The following is an 18,561-nucleotide window of genomic DNA, read 5'->3' on the forward strand; positions in this document are numbered from 1 at the left end:
ACTTGTTAACATTAGCATATAAAAGAATTTTTGAAACATAGCTTGCCAGTGACCAGTAATGGTGGCACGAGGTATGAATACTTGAATCTCTAGATGTCTATCGAGCTTCATTTTTATAAGGTTGGATATTTGAATAGCGGCATACTATAGTAATCAAAGGTACGTCAATGTTCCTTATATTATCTGGTATAGGACCAGAACCTTCAATCTGAAACCTATGATACACTACATAGACTATGGTACATATAGCTCTGCGCTCACATATTACTTCATTCCACCATACTAAATTAATACTATTTCATAGCACAATATCAAAACCTCGACGTATCGATCCAAGACAGGGTCGCGGGAACAGTAACCGTACCGTTGATAGGCAGGCCCTCGGCTATATTTTCATTAGTTTAAATGCTTTAAAGTAGGATGAGAGTTGAAAATGGCTTACCTCCACTAGTAGTCAGGTAGAGAATGTGGCTGTCACTAGGCAGACGACCGAACTTTCCAGCAGAAACACCAGCCAGAGTGGTAGAAATGTTGCTGCCAGCGATGACCTTGGCTTCATTGGCCCAAGGATAGAGAACACTGAGCTCATCCATCTGGTTCTGGGCGATGAAAGCAACGTTGTCATTCTTGAAGATGAAGTCATCCGCCTTGGGGACATTGTCGACCACAACTTCAGAAGTGCCAACACGGGTTCCATTGCTTGAGATACGGACGCGGTTCAAGGTACCAACGGCAGTGTTGGTCCAGTAAAGGTGTTCATCGTGCAGCTTGATACCATTGACACCAAGGTTGGTGGGAGGGTTAGGAATGGAGTCGAATTTCATCTTGGTATCATTGACAGCAACAGAGTAAGCACCGGTGTGGGTGTTGACACGGTACACCCAGCCGTTGTAGGCATCAGCGACAAGGATGGTATTGTTCGACAGAGTAGTCATGCCGTTCAGGAAGTCCGAAGTTCTCACATCAACAAGCTTGGAAACAGTGGCGTTGGAGAGGACTTGACCAGTTGTGTTCGAAATAGCAAAGGTGGACATATCAATCTCCCAGATACTGTTCACACCGGATGTGAGCACAAAGCTGTCATTGACAAAGCCCGAGGTCACAACGTAGAACATATCCGGGGTGGTCTCGGAGATTCCGAGACAACCCATGTAGGTTGATGCATTCCAGGAAGCGATAGTGATGGGATCACGTATGCCCCTGGGGTCGAGCTGCAAGACCTCAGGGGTGTCTAACCGGGAGAGAAGAATCTGACCATTGGCACGCACGGCAAGGTTCTCAGCCCAAGTACCGTCACCAAAGCTGTACAGAACGTTCACATCAACGGAAGAGTTTTGGCTGCGAGCAGACAGAGCCCTGGCTTGATGGGAAGGAAGTGCCAAGGCGCCGCTCAGAAGAGAGCAGATAGCCAGAGAGGCTAAAGAGAAGATAGAAGCCATTCTAGCGTGTACTAGTACTGGAAAGAGTATTTTCAGGGCTTTCTACCACGTGGGAAATCGAAGAGGCGGAGCTGAATATATACGCCAGGGATACCGGTGGATAGAGTCCTGGACTGGTTAGCACGCTATGGAGTACTAGTCGTCGCTTGTACTCGGCCGGACTAAAGTGGCTTGACCAAAACATCGTGCAAATTTTCACGGGCTCAAAGTATTCAAGTGTTCTCCAGTGACTTCAAGAAGAACGCGCATATGCTTATGTGTCGGCGAAGGATCGATAACAGGGAAACATAAGATCCTGATCTCTCCACACAGTCAACCATTTCCAGCCCAATGTGAATCCTTTTTCGCCAAGAAAATTGAGCACAACACTCAAAAGTTGTTTATTGACATGGCGAAATTTGCGGATACCTTGCGGATACTCCGTAGGAACACCGAGTTCAACGGCTAAAATCCCCCATCCCACATGATAAATCCGGTGTAGCCGATAAATATGGAGATTGAGATCCACTCACACGGCTGGTAGCTTCCGGGAGCGCATAGTTGACCCTTTGTTCGATCCATGCTTGTCAGATCCCCACTGTGGATATTATCAAAGACCTGGACAATCCTATTGTTAGCAGTCAAAAGTAAAAGACGATGGTATCTTTATCAAAATTCCTGGTTGCAAGGGTATGGGGCTATTCAGATATTATGTACCTGAAAATTGACCTGAAGATGAAAAAAAGGAGAAACATGACAAGTGTTAGAAACAACCGTCGACGCCTTGTGGCGTTTTTAAGCCAAGTGAATCCGGTTAGTCAGTTCCACCATCGATGCAGGTTCCTAATCCAGAAGCAAAGTCCGCGGACTTTCTCTAAGCCCATTCCTTTAAGCGATTAATTCACTCACCAATTGCTATTACGGGATATTTTATCCCCATAATTCATAGTTAAACGCGCACACGTGTAAGCGATTCTCTTTGAAAAAAAAATAGTGGTGGTTCTGCGTGTGTCAAGACTATACTCGTACTCGGCATTGACACCTGAAGTGGATGACTCGCCATCGGCCAAATTCTCCCCGAGTACGGATTACGGAAGATGAGTATTCTTCTTGGAGGGGCAACTAGAGCGTGGCGTTGTTTAAGGAGAAAGTTTTATCGTGCAGATGGATTTAATTTGTTTCCCTAGGTAAAACTTAGTCTAGAGCCTTGTGCTTCGCTCTCATTAGCAGAGTGCTATGCTTTGAACTTTTTAAATAAATGCCATTGATCTTTTCCTCTTGCCATCCAGACCCCTGGAAACCCTCTCTTTAGGCCATGCACTCCGTCGATGGAAATATCGGTACTGTAAACAAGAGATATGACTCAATTTGCGGATTATCCGACTAATTATTCCTCAGGAGCACCGGCTCTCGGTGTATGCTGGGCATTCTCGGCAATTGCCTTGACTGTGATGTTTGCGAGATTGTATACTCAGGCGCGAATCACTCATCAACTTGGTCTGAGCGATGCACTGTTGGCTCTATCAACTGTAAGTCTTATCTCCTCTTAGTGCCTGTATACTATTTCGCCGGCTGACCAAGCACCTTTGCAGTGTATCATCATTACATTTGCATCCCTGATTACTGTACAATTTCATTATGGCTGGGGCCGACACCAGTCCACGCTTACAGTCCATCAGCGTATTGAGGCTCTCAAATACAATGCAATTTCCCAGTCATTTGGAGTCTTGGGTTCCACTTTTGGCCGCCTATCAACAATTGTGACCATGTTCACTCTCTTCGGCATAACAAAAAAGCTGCGACGCGGCTTATGGACATTGTGCGCTGCTCAACTCATCACCAACGGCGCTGTTGTGATATGTTTATATGCTCAGTGTACCAACATTGTCCTACTTTGGGACACGGATGGAGTTTCTGGCTCATGTTGGAATGCAGATGTGCAAACTGTAAGACAAAAAGCGAATGGGCTAAACTTGAGAGTGGTCCACAAGTACGTACTGACTGATGCAGTACTTTGGATATGCACATTCGGCATTCAACGGCGTAACAGATCTCTTCTTGACGTTCTTCCCGGCATACATGATTAGAAACTTACAGATGAACCGACGAACAAAAGTTGGTGTCGCGGTTCTCCTTGGACTAAGTATTCTGTACGACTCATGCATTGATTCCAATCTCAGATGACTATCGCTAACCTTGACTGACCTACCAGGGCATTCATCGCTGTTATAATGAAGATTGTCAAGCTTCGGGCACTTGCCGATCGTGGAGACTATACTTGTTAGTACTATCTAATTTGCCCCGCAATATGGCCTAGATCATATACTAAATTACTTCACAGACAACACAGTGGCTCTATTCACATGGATTCTGTAAGTGATCCTACCTGCAACACTCTCAAACAATTCGCTAACTTCATTTAGTGCCGAAGCTGTTCTTTTGAACATCGCCGCATCGGCTCCCATTTTGCGACCATTCTATAGGAAGATTTTCCGAAATCAGCCCCATGGTTACTCCTATGAGATGAATAGCCATGAAGTATCAAAGAGTTACATCACACGCGATCAAGGAGCCATTAACTTGAAGTCTCACGATTCAGCCAGCGATAAGGCTGCTATTTTGGCGAATGACCAACGAAATGACGAAGACTTTTATCACATCACTGTGAAACAGTCTTATTCGGTGACCATGACGGATACTAGATCCCCTTGATCTTTCCCATCGGTTTTTCGGAAAAAGGATATCAAACCTTGAATCATGTACTACCTCAAAATATTATAATTCACTAATGATTCGTGAACCGTGCACATTATACCCTTGGTTTCCAGCTGCCAGTGCCAGCATTATGCTGGGGGAATTCCGTGATTTTATGAATACTGTCGATCGTCTCGATCTTATCGGGCGACTGTTCTCGATCTCCACCACGATTGATATCAATGATCTGGCTTTCCACCATTTTCATGACGTCTTGGAAATGAGATGGACAGTCTAGAAGTAATATTTTGATGTTTTCATATCGCAAGATTTTCAAAACTCTTGCATCTATTGGTTCAATGATTATTGCATTATCTCCGGCACTTCCCGCGAGGCAAAAAGTGCAAAAAGTATGGCGGCGATATCTCGGGTATGGCTCGGTCAAGATTATGCAGAATATTTATAGTGGTATACATTTAGGCATATAAGGGCTGAGTTTCCCTGGGTAATTAGATCAATTTCAAAGTGGCTAGAGATTCTCACAATCAAAATTCAAACATTGAAATTTCCTTAGGTCTTAGTACCTTCCCACGTCACAATATGAGTTCCTCAACCTCAAGAACCTCAAGAACCTCAGGCTCTACCGATGCCAGCATTCAGAGTCTCGATGCGCCCTCCCTAGAGACACAGAAAATGTTCACCGTATCACGAATGAGGAAACGCTGGGAGAAAACCCAGAAGAAATGGGGACCTCTTATGTTTGCCAAGGAAAATTGGGAAGACGAATACAACTTCCAACCGGGTCGATATGCCGGCCAACCTAGTGCGAGGGCAGTGGAGAAATAGTAAGAATAAACCTTCCAATTTTTTCTCAAATAACTATGGAATGCTGATTTTCCACTCAGAAAAGTGAAATCTGGATAATTGGAACAAGACAGTCATGTCTCGAGTCTCTTGGTGGGGGTTAATGCATTGTGGGTGTAGAGACTTAATTATATATGACTCGGATCGATACTATCATACCTAGTAAATAGCAAGAGCTCTCCAGGGTCCTTAGTATGAGAATTCAATTGGTTTTAGTGTTATCCTTCTCTCTTACTTTACTCTCGCTTTTTGTTCCCATGTATCTATCTAAGGAGAATGTGTCTTGATTTTTTCCTAGAGATTTGGAGATATTTTATATGTAAGCTACGGACTCACTGGCATTCATATGAGATTATTAGCATATGGTTTTTAATTCATATTGGTAGGAAAACTCTTGGATTTGATCCTCAATAACTCCGAGTCTTGAGTGAACCATTGAATCTCAATTACCCGATGACGTCACCACAGCATTGGTGCTTTCCCACAGGACCTTGATTCTCACCAGTTCATACCTACTCTTCTACGTAGTAATCCCTATCACATTAGAAGTGAGCTCCGGCTTACACATCTCATTATGTCCAGTCATATCAAAGACGCCGCAATGGCCGAGGCCAAAAGCGTTCAAGAAGCCTCCAAAGGTGTGCTTAAATCTGGCGCGTACTTATATCCCTTCAAGGTGAGCCCAACGACTCGGAGAGCACATCACCAAACCTTAGAAAACTCTTCATTGATAGCCTATCCATACAGGGTATAATCTTCTTTGCAACTCACAAAGATCTCTGGGGCCCCTTTCTTGCTCGGGCTGGACGAACAGTCAGTCTCGGCCTGGGCGTGACGTCTTTCATGTTCTTTTTCACTTATGTACCGCAAATGGCCGTCATAGCATTTACCAGTGGTCCTCTGGCTGCCATATCTGCAGGATTACTGGTTCTCAGTGAGAGTGCCACCATTACAAATATTTTATCTCGATCATTCTTAGTCGAGGATGCCCTCATCGATACTTTTGATGGTACGCTTGTTGCGCGCGATCAGGAATCTCTGGTCGCGCAGGGTCGTCAAGTTAAGCCTCGGTCTGGAGGAATGGATGCTATTGCAAGACTGGGGAAGGTATTTTCTCGACCGTTCTCGAGTTTCAAACCAGAGGTGCTCATACGGTCATTGCTGTATCTACCCCTGAATTTGATACCGGTTGTTGGAACGGTGATTTATGTAGCAGTCCAGGGTAAGAAAATTGGACCAGTGCTACATTCAAGGTACTTTCAACTCAAGGGTTGGAATTCGAAGCAGCGAGATGAATGGGTTGAAAAGAATCGAGCGTCCTATACCGGGTGAGTGCATATCAATAGGGACTAATGGATTCTTTGGCAAGGTGCTGATGAACACAAATACAGACTCGGTATTGCTGCATTTGCTCTAGAGATGATACCATTTGCCTCTATTGTTTTCTCTTTTACAAATACTGTTGGTGCTTCTCTGTGGGCAGCAGATCTTGAGAAAGCAGCAAAATAAGACAAGAAAAAGAGATGAAAAGCATCGAGTATATCTTATCTATACTCTAACAAGCGATTTTATTGTGGCAACTTCTTTGCCGGGTATTCTGTATAAGTCTAGGCCGCACATGTGAAAGGCTTGCTTATTGATCCGGACTGAAATTCATGAATCTTGAGATGTGAGTTAGTACTAGGACAGGCAAATGAGCGAAGAATAATATAGACTTACCAACTCAGCCATGCTGGCGTATGTACCGCATCCAAAAATAATCATACCAATCACAAACACTACCGCATTGCACATGGCAGTCTTCAAATTGTGTTTCTCATACCATTCGCCTTCTCGCAAGAGGACATACCACATGATTGGCGGAAGATAGAATGATAGTCCAGAAACGAACAGAGACGAAATGATGGACAACAAGTAGGAGAAAATGGGGATAGCCTCGGCAATAACCCACGCTATCACTGTAACGAAAAGCACAAGGCTGAGCCATGTAACCCATCCCTTAGGGGTGTTGATGAAGCGAACAACTGATTTCTGATACACCTTTCCATGAATATACCGACAAACCACAGTAGTGTTGATAGATCCTGAGATGAAGATCACTGGGAGCGCGATGCCAAACACCACTCTTGAAAACAGGGGTCCTGCCGATAGCAAAGCTGGAGATTGCACATCTTGTCCGACAAAGGCATAAATCAGCGATCCAGTAAGAGTATAAATGACGATTTGAACTCCTCCGAGCCACCACATCGCCTTGGTATAATCCTTAGGAGTATGCATCTCTTCCATAAAAGAAGGCAAACAGCCAGCAAACGAATACGCGAAGACGATATTATTGGCAGCCACAATAGCCGCAGTGAAAGAAAGACCGGGTTTTGGCCAGGCAGACCAATCTGAGGTACCCGAGCCTTGAATTCCAGTCACAACCATAGTAAAACCTATAGCCAACACAATAGAAGCAAAGTCGATATAACCGAGAATGGCAATTTCCGAAAATGAAGGCGGAACAGCGAGTAACATCAGAATCGCAGCAGATACAATGCTGAATATAAGCGAGCAAGATTCGCTCTGCGCGATGGTCCTGAACGCAATGGCACCTGTCAAGGTATGCGATCCAATAACGCACACAAGCAAGGCAACAAAGCTGCCTACGAAGATTTTAGATCCCCAACTGCCCATTAACAGTCGCCCGACATCTGCATAGTGGGCAACTTGAGGATATCTAAGTTTCACTTGGCCGATGATATATCCAGCGTACATGGCAACTAAGCCGATACCAACTGTCAAGATGACACCTGGAACCATTCCGACAGCTGCGAAGGCAGACGGAAGCCCAAGACTGCCGAGCGCGATCGCCTCAACGATCGTGATGATAGTGAGGCGCTTCCATCCGAGACGATGGAAATGCGCATTCCCTGCTAAGATTTGCTGGGTCTCTAGATCGCAGTCATCTGGGTTTTTGTGCCCTGCTAATAGATGCTGTGTCTCTGGATCAGAGTCATCTGGATTTTTGGGAATGCTGTTCACCATCACGCTGGTGACACCACTTGAGCAGTGATCACGCTATCAGTGATGTCTATGCGCAGCCCCGCCCCCTGGAGATAAGTCGCACTTCTTTGAGCCGGAGGCGACAGAATAAAATAAGCCAGCAAGGGAAATCAACAGGTTTGATGTGGAAGGGTTGTGATGGGCGAATAGTTCTTGTCTCGAAATCCGAGATTATCTGATAAAAGTTGATTCAAACCTTCGGAAGTGGGCCGAAAATCGGAGGTCCCCGCATGGTGGAGACGATTGAAGACTTTCCTGAGCACTGAGGCACGGTTGGTCTTTTTTTAACTATAAAAGATCAGCCGGGATAAGACGGGAATTTGAGCGGAGAACTGCCAGTGCGTGAGACATGCACTAGTCATATGGCCCTGGTCATAGGGGGTCGGCTGTCGCGGTTGAATAGGGTGCGACTCGATTTGATAAGGAGATGGATGCATCATGCATGCGCATTATTAGATGTCGTGATTTGGGATTCCTAATAACTAATCAAGCCAGGATGGATACGGAGTCCGGCGTACGATGGATATTCTTAGCCTAGTCCTAATCCTGACTCAAAGATAAGAACTTGCAGGGATCTGCAGGCAAGGGGGGCGCATAAAGCGAGTATCGTTTTGATGGATGTTGGGCAATATGCTGGATCAATCCCCCACATGACAGTATGCCGACACAGGATATCAATATTTCGGTTTGCAGAGAATCAACTTATCCGACAGCACTGATGGATAATTGTGCAACGACGCTGTTCATATATCATGCCTTAAAACCAAGGCCTCAGATAGATATGCACGTGACCGGCATAGCGATCATTGCAAACAAGGCTGCCCACGTGGAAATACAAGTTATACTATGAAATTGATCATATTGACATCAAGTGAAAGGTTTCCACATCTATTTACTGTAAAAGCTCCAAGTTCTTTGAGAAATAGTCATTCTCGCGACAGATTATAACCCGGATCTCCATGACGAAGGCAGTCAACTGGTCCAGCAAACAGCATTGGGCGGAAGACTCCTTCCCGCAACTGTTGCCTTCCTTTTACTCTACATAACGCTATAAAACCACGCACTAAAACTCGAAAATCAAACATTCCATCTACTTCAATCCTCTTTCTACTTTTTTCTTTCTATCATCGATTTTCTTCAAGTCATTCTTGAACTTCAGCTCGATATACTGAACAACCAAATCCAAGCAGACAGAAAGATCAACCTTGACGCGGGGTCTTGGCATTGAAATTCTATATCGAATATTCAAGCCCGAACATCATCCTCTTTCAAGCTCAAGCTCCACCAGAAGTATCAGCAGACGAAACAAAGCAAAACCCCTCAGCACGCAATACGCTGAAACTTTAACACCCAATATGTCACAAGTCCAAGAGCAAGATTTCTTCGGCGGGGCAATCCGAGGTGTGGTGCCGCAGAAATGGATTGATGCCAGGTTAGTTCCATACTTTTCAAATCCCCAGCACGAAACTCATAACCCATCTTCAACAAAATCCTTCTACCAAAATTTCCAATTTTTGAGCAAGAATATATATTGTGAGTCTTATAGAACCAGGAACTAACCATAATCAAAGCAACCTACGTGAGATCCCAGACCACCAGGAACTCTTCTTGTCACCGGACACCTTGTCCAACATGATTATTGAAATCAATAACCGTGTATCCGACAGAGATGCCCTTAGCACTTTCACCACTCTTAGCCAGCAACAGCCTTCACTGGCAGCAGGAAGCGGTGGCGCCGCAACCGCAACACTCCAAACTATTGACCAGGCCGCCGCTCTGTACCATCTACACGATCTCTGCGATAATGGCGACAGCATGCGAGTGGTTTTGTCCCCTCAGCGTGTAACTATGAACCGCCTGACCTCTAATGCACCGCCCGGGTCAACCACCAACGCATACAGGGGCATTGTCGAGTTTACGACAGCTGTGCGCCAAAGAGGTCAGGATTTTCCTGCCGCGGAATCCGGTGCAGCAGTTTCAGGTGCTGCTATGAATGGAGGCTCGTCTAGTGGTCCTGCTACGAAGAACTTGACCTGCCATTATCTCCTTATTCGATTGGTAGCGCAGGAGACGGATCTGTTGGTATTCTTTAATGTCCCCCATGAGGAATTCGATAAGGAGGGAAATGCACCAGGGCTATCGAAGGAAGAAAACTTCGGGGAGGACTTACTGAAGGCACTGGAAGAGAAATTCGAAATCAGGGATTGGGGACTGTTTGTTTAAAAGCGCTACATTTGCTATCGACCCAAAATTATCAGTGAAAAGAAATAGCTTGTATGCGGTTAATGCCAATCCGATGATTGGACTTGAAACTATTTCCAAGGTTTTCTCGTTATTACTTCTGAGCCCGAGCAGGACATTTGAGCGTATATCAGGACCTTGGAAGATGAAGCCCTCTAGCAGGTGCTCTAGCCGCGTGCGTAAGATGAGGAACTTGAATGAAGCCACATCAAGATTGAAAAAATATGCCAGGGCTTGATAGATGGGAGTTAGATCGAACAAAATATGGTAAATGATTCATTAAACTCCGAGACATGATCGCTAAAATAACATTGCAAATTCACAGCTGAGCCCGATCCTTCAGAGCTCAATTCATAAATCAGTCATCACTTTGGCTGTCTGAGCTGCTAGCAGCGCGAACAGTAGGGTTCTTCTTCTTGGGAGACACGTTTCGCGGCTTGGGCTTAGTCTGCTCTAGACAACCCTTGCATTGACCACAACGTACACGAGCTGGGTCAATGCTCTTGGATTTGCGACCATAGGTCTGACCACAACCAACACAGGTCCACACATACTTGAAGTCAATCTTGTAGCTGTGTTTTGTCGTGACGTGGATCCGGCCACCATAGATTGGGTGGTCTCGCATAGCTTCTTCGCAACGTTGGCCCCATTTCTTGAAACTTTCACCGTGGGGGTTGTCGGTAACACGGGAGATGATATAGTTGAGCAAGTGACAGAACTCATGAGTAAGAGTGTTGATCAGTCGGTACTCATCGGTGATGATGTGCTCCGCCAGCTCGATCGAACCAGTATGGATACGGGGACCACCGGGCTGCTTGGGACCGTGTTTGTAGTTGGCCCGACCAGCAGTTGAAACCAAAGTTTTGCTCCAGATGATCTTGACACCGCCAGAATCTTTGGTAAGTCTGGAGAACTCGCCATCGGTGACCAGTTGATCTAGTTCATGAAGGAGGTCTTTCGCAAGAGCGTCCTTGCTATTATCCCAGGCAGATTTTTGATTCTTTTCGTCTTCCTTGGCCTTCTTCCTTGCCGCAGCTTCGGCCTTTCGGAGAGCAGTTTTGCTTGGGGTTTTTGACTCGGAGCTATCTCTTGAAGATCCAATCGAAGAGAAACTAAGACTGGAGTCCTGGCTGCTGCCTTCGTTTTCTGAGTCGTCAAAGTCACGTAATAACTCAATTGTAGAGCGCTCAATGCTGTGAACCTTTCGCGGAGAATGTTGCTCAATCCAAGTGTTGGTGACCTCCTGGTCCCAGAATGCGTCGCTGCTTTCACGGTGTGGAGTGGGTGGAATGTGGAATCTCTTTTTTGTTGGAGACTTTAATTGGAAGGTCGGAGCATCATCAGTCTTCATAGATGGTGGAGAGGAATCAACATTAATGATTGGCCTTTCGTTGATAGGTGAAGACTTGACAGCTTTGGATGTAGTGTCCAACTTAGGCCGGGTGTCTTTTGTGCCTGTCCGAGGCTGTTTTTTGCTGTCTTCATCGATGTTAAGGCCTCCCAGCTTGATCGAAAGGTCATGGGCATCCTGAAACACCTGGCTGGTACTTGAAGGAATTTTCACTGACTCAGGAAGTTTCACCTCCAAAGCCAATGATTCTCCGGTAAACAAATCTTGGTCTGTGTGCTCCTTTTGGGAGCCCGGCCGCCGCCCTCTCATAAGCCGCCGCCGACTTGGCTTGGGAGGAGACGGTGTTGCCTTTCTCTGTATCTCTATCTCTACCTCAGGTTCAGAGGTCTGTTGGTAGCTGAGATCCTCATCATCCCTGACAATGAAGTCGTCTAAGGAATTGAAGCTATTGTCACCAAAGTTCTCCGTATCCTCAACTTCGGGGCTTTGGTGGTTGAAAGATGTATCCATCGTTCGGCTTCTGGTAGGTGTCCTGGTTGCATTTTGGCTGACCATCGAGCGGTACGAAGCAGGGCTTCCTACGGCTGAATAGGAGTCGGTTCCATATTCCGTGAGATCATTTTCCTTGTCATAGTCGTCTGTCTCGACCTTGAAATTGGTCCTATGGCTGGGTCGCTGGTTCAGAGGAAGGAGTAAAGAATTGGTTTTGGCCGATTTCAGGGTTCTTGTTCTCTTCAGCTTTGTAGGTGAAGTGGATGGTGAGCTTTGATCCGTGTCCAGGTTTGTGCTATCGAACTGGTCGGCATCGGCGAAGATATCGAATATGGCGCCCGATCCCTTTTTCTGTTTCTGCGTGGTGACCTGGGGGTAGCGGACTTTCGGCAGTCGATCGGTGGTTGAAGTTTCGTATGACTCATGGATCTTGTCGTTTAATCTTGACTTTCGAGGAGAGCCTTGCATGGGCTCCGATTTTGCTGTGTTGAGTCGTGCCATGGTTTCCGCGGTATAGGTGAGGAAGGGTGATAAAAGGTCTCTTGGGGCTTTCCGGTCGATAAGTATAAGCCCCTTTCTTGGTAAAGGGGATACCAAAGAAGTCTTCCAGGCAGGACAGTTAGCGACGGTAGGTATAGTAGTTTTTGGTGGGTGGTTCGAAATGTTGACGGTCTCCGCTCATCCGTCGTTGGCACAGCAACCATGCATGGACCAAATGGGCACTCGACCAGTTGACACCCAAAGAATCCATCCTCAATGAAGCTTCATAGTTGACATTACATTGAGTGGCTGGCTATTGAGTACCAACTATATTACGATATTCGAGGTCTAGATTGCTGAATCCGAACGACCTCCATATGTCAGTGTTTATATGTGTGGATGCTAGCGGTGATACTGGTGTTTCAGGGCTAGGACTATGAGTACGGTATTTTGAATTCCATAATGATAATAATAACTTTTTTCTCTTATTTTTTTTATTCTGACTAAAATACATCTCAGTCGATAGTTTTTAGAGATACAGGAGAGAAAAGAAAGAACAAGTGGTATATGCCCTATATGCCCATAACAATGCAAAAAACCTTTCCGACGCCATGCAGTATGATTTTCCAGGTAGGAAACAACTCTACCAGCCACCCCCGATCTTCCCGGCAAGTTCAATAACCCGGTTGGTTTCCTCCGCGGGAGTCTTTTCTTTGCCAACATCACTTTCTACCTGGCGATAGGTCGTGTATGCTAGACTTGATAGTGGGATCCCCATGAATCGAGACCAGCGCTGTAAGCTCTCATGAATTCGAGTTTCTTTGTCTACCACGGAGAGGGCTTGAGACGGAGCTTCGGATTCCGGCTCAGAATCTCCTTCCATCGAGAAATACGCCTCGTCCACGCGAGCGAGCCATGCTCTCTGCTCATGTGATGTTGGCTTCGTGGCTTCACTTGCACCGGTATCTGCTGGTTGAGAAATACCTGTCACTTCTCGCGCGTCTTCGACTCGAATTTGCCCTCCGCCGTTTGTACAACCTCCCGGACAAGCCATTACTTCCACATAGGCATAATCGGATCGTGAATTAGCCCCCGATGCAGCATTGCGTGACATTGGCTGGCGTCGACCAGCGATGGGCTTCGCTCCAGGCATTCGGGATGCTTGCGCCGGTTTCAATTTTCGAACAAGGTTCTGGATGTTTCTGAACCCATAATAACGGGCTGCTTTCATAATAGGCTGACCCTCACCAGACATGAGGACGTATTCCGCAACGTCCGTGTTACGACCACGATTTATGGTCAGGCTGCTTCCAGGGTTACGAGCTTGGAAAGTTGTTAGGACATGCTGTAGATAGCCCCCGGAAGTGCCCGTTGAGACAGACTGATCCGCCTTGGAGGCTTTGAATGATACGAATGAGTTGAAGTCCTTTTCAGGGAATGGGAAGGTATCAGAGGGAGAAAGCAGCTTCAGAGGTAGGTCAGGGAGCGAAAGACCTCGAGACGAAGCCAAAGAAATTATTTCACGTGTAGTAATCACACAGTCCACATCGCGAACGGGCTGATGAGATTCAGTCATTTTCTGTTGCCAAGAGACATCGGTGAGTTCCTCACGGCTGGCCTCCAGCTTTTTGTCGAAGCAGGGCATTACCGCCAAATGCCAAATCTGAGATGGTGGAATGCCAAGCGATTTGCTAAGAACGGTCTTGAGGAAAGTTCCTGACAACGCCTGGGGAGACTTGAGCTTAGACAAGTGAGGAAGTATGAAAGGATGTGTCTTCTCAGCATAACAGATCCAGCCAGGGCATGCCGATGACAATATTGGCCGTTTCGGTGGGGCATTCTGGGCCTGGTGTGCTGTGTTTTCTACCAAAGACTCGGCGACTTCATCAGCAGTGAGAACCAATACAGCCTCCCGCATCGCATTTGTGTCCACAACCCATGTAAAGCCATTGCCTTGCTTTCCTCCAGATCGCAATCCCTGGGGACCACGCAGGAACTGATCGATCATGTACCCCGCTTCTTGCTCCGAGATACCGTATGTGGCTGCCAATCCTGCCCTAACCTGCGGACTGACGCTGGCAACGAATATCTTTGCATCGCCAAGCTCTGCAGCATTCTCAATGGCTACCCCGCTTTGCGACTGGATTAATGGGATTTCGGGAAACGCGTCCAGTGTATTGAGGACTTCGGTATGGGATTGAAGCGATATTAAGACTGCCTCCGCACTCGTGACACAACCCGAGCAGGCGAGACAATCCGTTAACGAGATTTGCGCCGGGGGAAGGTTTTCCGGCTCGACCTTATCTTCGGTTGTTACTTCATATGGGTTCTAAGAAATTAGCAAAAGAGACAAATCCAAGCACAGACATGGGACACAAACCTCAGTATCTTTGGATTTCTGCGGCAGTGTTTCAACTGGCTTGATGCAAGCAACGCCTGGCGAAATGAAATCATTCAGATCGTCTGCAGACAAGATTGCGCTCATTGTGGCAAGTTGCCGCTTTGGGTAAAAAGAGCCCCGCAGCAGTCGCAGATAGTCACAGACTCACGGACGCAGGTTGGCTATTCAGGAACTCCTGGATGTTTTGAAATCACTGAATCAAGAAAAGAGAATAATGCGAAATGCCAGCGAGAAAGAGAAATCTGGACAAAAGGTTCGACCTGAAGATTCAAAAACAGTTCCAGAGAGAGAGCCAACGAGCGTGTTGGCTTTGTCATCAGTGGCGATATCGGCGATAAGGACTCACCGCCTTAGGCTTTCATTAGTACCCCGCTGATTGGCTGCATCCCCTATCTACATCATGATATAAAGTCCTAGAACTCAAATTTACACGCTCAGCTGGATTGTTAGTCATGTCTATAGGCGAATGGTTACCTAGGTACTACTCAATGTATGCAAGTACCTACAAGAGTACCTAGAGGACTAGATGATACAAAGAGGGGTACCTAAAGGCATAGGCTAACTGCTGTATAACTTTGGATAGTTGAACATACCAGTGTGGATAAGGAAGGAGAACAGAAGTATCAACTAACTGTAAACATAACATTTGAAAGAGGTCTACATCATGATGCTGGTGGCCCGTTGCGCCAGTGCCTAATGTGCCACAATTTGGAGTGTTAGTTGGACCTAGGTAGTATTATGAACCTGTAGGTACTGGCTAGATAAAAGTATCTTGGAGAAATATTCACTATGATACATGATTAGACACAACATTTGAACGAAATGATTTGTAATAGAGGTGAGGCGGAATAACAAGTCCTATTTCCTGGACCGAGTGGACCGACGTCTCACAATACCCGTGGTATCTACTTTCTTATCTTCGGGTTCTTCCTTCTTAACAGCTGGAGCGCTTTTTCTCTTGGGTACTCGGCCTTTGGATTCTTTGGCTTCCGGGCTTGTTTCAGCCTCAGAGTCACTCTCTTCCTTGATGGCACGTTTTCTCTTCGAAGCCGAGGCCCCATTCTCTTTCTGGTCAATATCTTTGGCCACCGTACCAGTCTTCTTCTGCACTGCAGGAACCACAGCACTTGTTCTGCCACCCACAGTTATGAATGTAATTCTGTCTCCATTTGGAAGAGCAGAAGGTTGGTTCTTTTTTCCTTTGCCCCATCTATGTTTGAAGAGCCAATGCTCAGGGAACTTCTCCGAGTCCGCCAGGACATCCAAGGCAGTTGTGAAGACATAATACATCGCAGTATGAAGCTCTTTGATCTGATCATCAGAAAGTGTGTTACTGTATTGCTCCGGGTGAATCTTGGCGTGGTATAGGATCTCATCTCTAATGCTTCACGTCAGCCATGGGTTTAGATTCAGGGAACCGAGGAATGAACTTACCCCATCCAGTTTCCAATCCCGCTGATATTTGCTTGGTCAAGCAGCAGGGCCTTCACTGGCACTCGCTTACTTCTCAACTTCTCTATTAACCAAGAGTCGGTGACAATATCCTTATCTGCGATCGGGTCAGGCCCATTCTCCTTCAGAGGCGTATGCTCTCGAATTTCGTCGATGGGACAATCCACCAGTCGGATACGGCTCAACCGGCGGGGATCCACAAATGCGGCTTCTGTCTTGGGCTCATCGCTTGTCTCCAGCAAGAACTTCCAATATTTCGGTGGCCACTCCTTGTCGGCTGGTTTGTCTGTACGATAGTAATATGTGTCGGCATCCTTGATTTTCAACCACCCTGCCATGCCAAAATACATCACTGGATGAGGAGGCGAGGACATCGTGATCCAGAAATATTTGCCTTGTTGTCCAGCGCCTACCACCTTCTTTCCTTGCATTGCCTTTTGAAATTCGGCAGCACTGGTGCCAACCTTGCCGTAGACAATATCATCGTGCTGTGCTTGGACCTTGGAAAGAGTCTTGCCGACTAAATGTTTGCGGATGAAGTGGACTATTCGCGCAACTTCAGAGTGTTCGGGCATTTTGAAATTGAGGGAGGTCACTTGGCCCTAGAAGCAGTATAATTTTTGAAATCCAAAGGGTTGTTCCTCTGGCTGTTATGTTAAGATATGTTAACGCGCCTCGCGCTTCGACGCGAGACGCGAAATCACGTGCAGCGAATCCCCATTTGCGGGCTAGCGACTATGCCTCATCGGGAAACCATGACATGCGATCACAGAATCACTTCATAGCATCACACTGCAGTGCAGCACAACACCATTCAAGCCCAGTTTCCTCTTTTATCAACAAGCTCCAAGATGTATCAGATCACAAAGACCTGAAATCATCTTCATTCAACGCCCTATCCCCACAGACTACTGTGTTACTACGCTTAATTGTCATTCGATTTCAGCTCCGCTCTTCCGGTACCCACATTAGCCAAGCTGGAGTGGTTCTGGGCTAGCAACAGAGATCGAGGTTCCGAAGAAATTGCCAGCAAAAAGATGGCAAACCCTCCGTCGACAGAGGCTCCAGTCCTCACTCCTCAATTCTGTTTTAATGAAAAAATTCTTCAAGGTTGGTTGAGAGCTGTCTGGGCTCTAGGCGTCACTTCCAGCTAATCGCGTTTTGCCGTCAGATTTCCTCCGTCTCTCCCGATCAACAATCGACGATTCTATTGCCCAAAATCTGAATGCTTTGCTTATGCCTGCTCGCCAAGGCTTTGATCCATCGTCTACAGCAGTACGACAAACTGATTCTAGAGAACATAAAGTGATCGATTCCAATGCCTGCCAAGGTTTCAAAGAAAACATTTTGTTCCCATCATGGCAAGCCCGCTCCGATGTCTTGAACTACTGTGCTGGAGTAGCTACCAGCCCTGATCCTGAGGATCCCGATTTGATTTTACGAGAGACCGAATCCGCGCGAGACCGAGAACGGGTTGTGGATGAACGCCTGGATCCATACTCCGCTCGATTCTTCCCGAAAGAAGCTCGGACTGAATCACTGGCCAATTTGGTCCGAAATCAGCGTACTGTGGAAGAGATTATTCGGGCTCGGACATGGGGATTGGTTTCTGAGAGATGCGGTGGCTCTTCCTCGTCCTGGGAGGATGCTTTGAATAGCTGGCGAAAGAAGCATCATCGATGAAGAATGATCCTTACAAATAGCTGTGTTGACTGATTCAGAATATTCCACTCTGAGCCCCGCCCCCGCTCATGGAGATGGATGTACATTATACTTCATACAGGGAGCGTTTGATTTGATATCTTTATGTGAGACATGATTAACTAGAAATTATTCATCTCGAAGACCCCGTGGGTTCATCTCATAGTTATTCTTATCCCATGACGTAGCTGGGATAAGTAGATAAATGCAGTTTATTCTCAGGCTAGTAAGCTCCCATGTTCAAATTTTGGTCACTCACGCTGCATGGAGCTTAGCATGGTTTTCATTACTATCTAGTCATGGTGCATATGGAGATTTATCCCATTTCAATAATTCAAATTCTTCCTAGGCTCGGAATATGTGAGCTAGAATTGGCTAGGGCATAAACTGCTCCAAGTCAGCTCAAACTATTTGGAAGGCTC

At 46.3% G+C, this 18,561-nt stretch overlaps 10 protein-coding genes across 10 annotated transcripts; 5 read left to right on the forward strand and 5 right to left on the reverse strand.

The window, feature by feature from the left end:
• Window positions 1-311: 311 nt before the first annotated feature.
• On the reverse strand, window positions 312-1,439 carry N7483_004468 (uncharacterized protein; the record flags this gene model as incomplete). The annotated part of the gene is made up of 2 exons (XM_057087905.1): window positions 312-385; window positions 443-1,439. 2 exons carry the CDS (start codon window positions 1,437-1,439, stop codon window positions 312-314), a joined length of 1,071 nt encoding a protein of 356 aa, XP_056947734.1.
• A 1,337-nt stretch (window positions 1,440-2,776) lies between these two features.
• On the forward strand, window positions 2,777-4,130 carry N7483_004469 (uncharacterized protein; the record flags this gene model as incomplete). The annotated part of the gene is made up of 6 exons (XM_057087906.1): window positions 2,777-2,947; window positions 2,969-3,364; window positions 3,429-3,568; window positions 3,631-3,698; window positions 3,760-3,790; window positions 3,842-4,130. 6 exons carry the CDS (start codon window positions 2,777-2,779, stop codon window positions 4,128-4,130), a joined length of 1,095 nt encoding a protein of 364 aa, XP_056947735.1.
• A 582-nt stretch (window positions 4,131-4,712) lies between these two features.
• Window positions 4,713-4,958, forward strand: N7483_004470 (uncharacterized protein; the record flags this gene model as incomplete). The annotated part of the gene is made up of 1 exon (XM_057087907.1): window positions 4,713-4,958. One exon carries the CDS (start codon window positions 4,713-4,715, stop codon window positions 4,956-4,958), a length of 246 nt encoding a protein of 81 aa, XP_056947736.1.
• A 592-nt stretch (window positions 4,959-5,550) lies between these two features.
• On the forward strand, window positions 5,551-6,485 carry N7483_004471 (EI24 domain-containing protein; the record flags this gene model as incomplete). Its single annotated transcript, XM_057087908.1, has 3 exons — window positions 5,551-5,652; window positions 5,724-6,304; window positions 6,368-6,485. 3 exons carry the CDS (start codon window positions 5,551-5,553, stop codon window positions 6,483-6,485), a joined length of 801 nt encoding a protein of 266 aa, XP_056947737.1.
• Window positions 6,486-6,583: 98 nt separating this feature from the next.
• N7483_004472 (uncharacterized protein) lies at window positions 6,584-8,003 on the reverse strand (the record flags this gene model as incomplete). The annotated part of the gene is made up of 2 exons (XM_057087909.1): window positions 6,584-6,637; window positions 6,696-8,003. 2 exons carry the CDS (start codon window positions 8,001-8,003, stop codon window positions 6,584-6,586), a joined length of 1,362 nt encoding a protein of 453 aa, XP_056947738.1.
• A 1,373-nt stretch (window positions 8,004-9,376) lies between these two features.
• mog1 (Ran GTPase-binding protein MOG1) lies at window positions 9,377-10,244 on the forward strand (the record flags this gene model as incomplete). The annotated part of the gene is made up of 2 exons (XM_057087910.1): window positions 9,377-9,453; window positions 9,593-10,244. The coding sequence occupies 2 exons, from the start codon at window positions 9,377-9,379 to the stop codon at window positions 10,242-10,244; spliced, it is 729 nt and encodes a 242-aa protein (XP_056947739.1).
• Window positions 10,245-10,620: 376 nt separating this feature from the next.
• Window positions 10,621-12,606, reverse strand: N7483_004474 (SprT family zinc-dependent metalloprotease; the record flags this gene model as incomplete). Its single annotated transcript, XM_057087911.1, has 1 exon — window positions 10,621-12,606. One exon carries the CDS (start codon window positions 12,604-12,606, stop codon window positions 10,621-10,623), a length of 1,986 nt encoding a protein of 661 aa, XP_056947740.1.
• Window positions 12,607-13,228: 622 nt separating this feature from the next.
• Window positions 13,229-15,070, reverse strand: nar1 (iron-sulfur cluster assembly protein NAR1; the record flags this gene model as incomplete). Its single annotated transcript, XM_057087912.1, has 2 exons — window positions 13,229-14,914; window positions 14,966-15,070. The coding sequence occupies 2 exons, from the start codon at window positions 15,068-15,070 to the stop codon at window positions 13,229-13,231; spliced, it is 1,791 nt and encodes a 596-aa protein (XP_056947741.1).
• A 774-nt stretch (window positions 15,071-15,844) lies between these two features.
• N7483_004476 (putative formamidopyrimidine-DNA glycosylase) lies at window positions 15,845-17,013 on the reverse strand (the record flags this gene model as incomplete). The annotated part of the gene is made up of 2 exons (XM_057087913.1): window positions 15,845-16,364; window positions 16,421-17,013. 2 exons carry the CDS (start codon window positions 17,011-17,013, stop codon window positions 15,845-15,847), a joined length of 1,113 nt encoding a protein of 370 aa, XP_056947742.1.
• Window positions 17,014-17,475: 462 nt separating this feature from the next.
• On the forward strand, window positions 17,476-18,121 carry N7483_004477 (MIX23 family protein; the record flags this gene model as incomplete). The annotated part of the gene is made up of 2 exons (XM_057087914.1): window positions 17,476-17,548; window positions 17,610-18,121. 2 exons carry the CDS (start codon window positions 17,476-17,478, stop codon window positions 18,119-18,121), a joined length of 585 nt encoding a protein of 194 aa, XP_056947743.1.
• Window positions 18,122-18,561: the final 440 nt, after the last annotated feature.

This window comes from Penicillium malachiteum (assembly GCF_028827825.1).
Source record: "Penicillium malachiteum strain IBT 17515 chromosome Unknown utg000002l:1.0-8849297.0:1.0-8852440.0, whole genome shotgun sequence".
Lineage (NCBI taxonomy): Eukaryota > Fungi > Ascomycota > Eurotiomycetes > Eurotiales > Aspergillaceae > Penicillium > Penicillium malachiteum.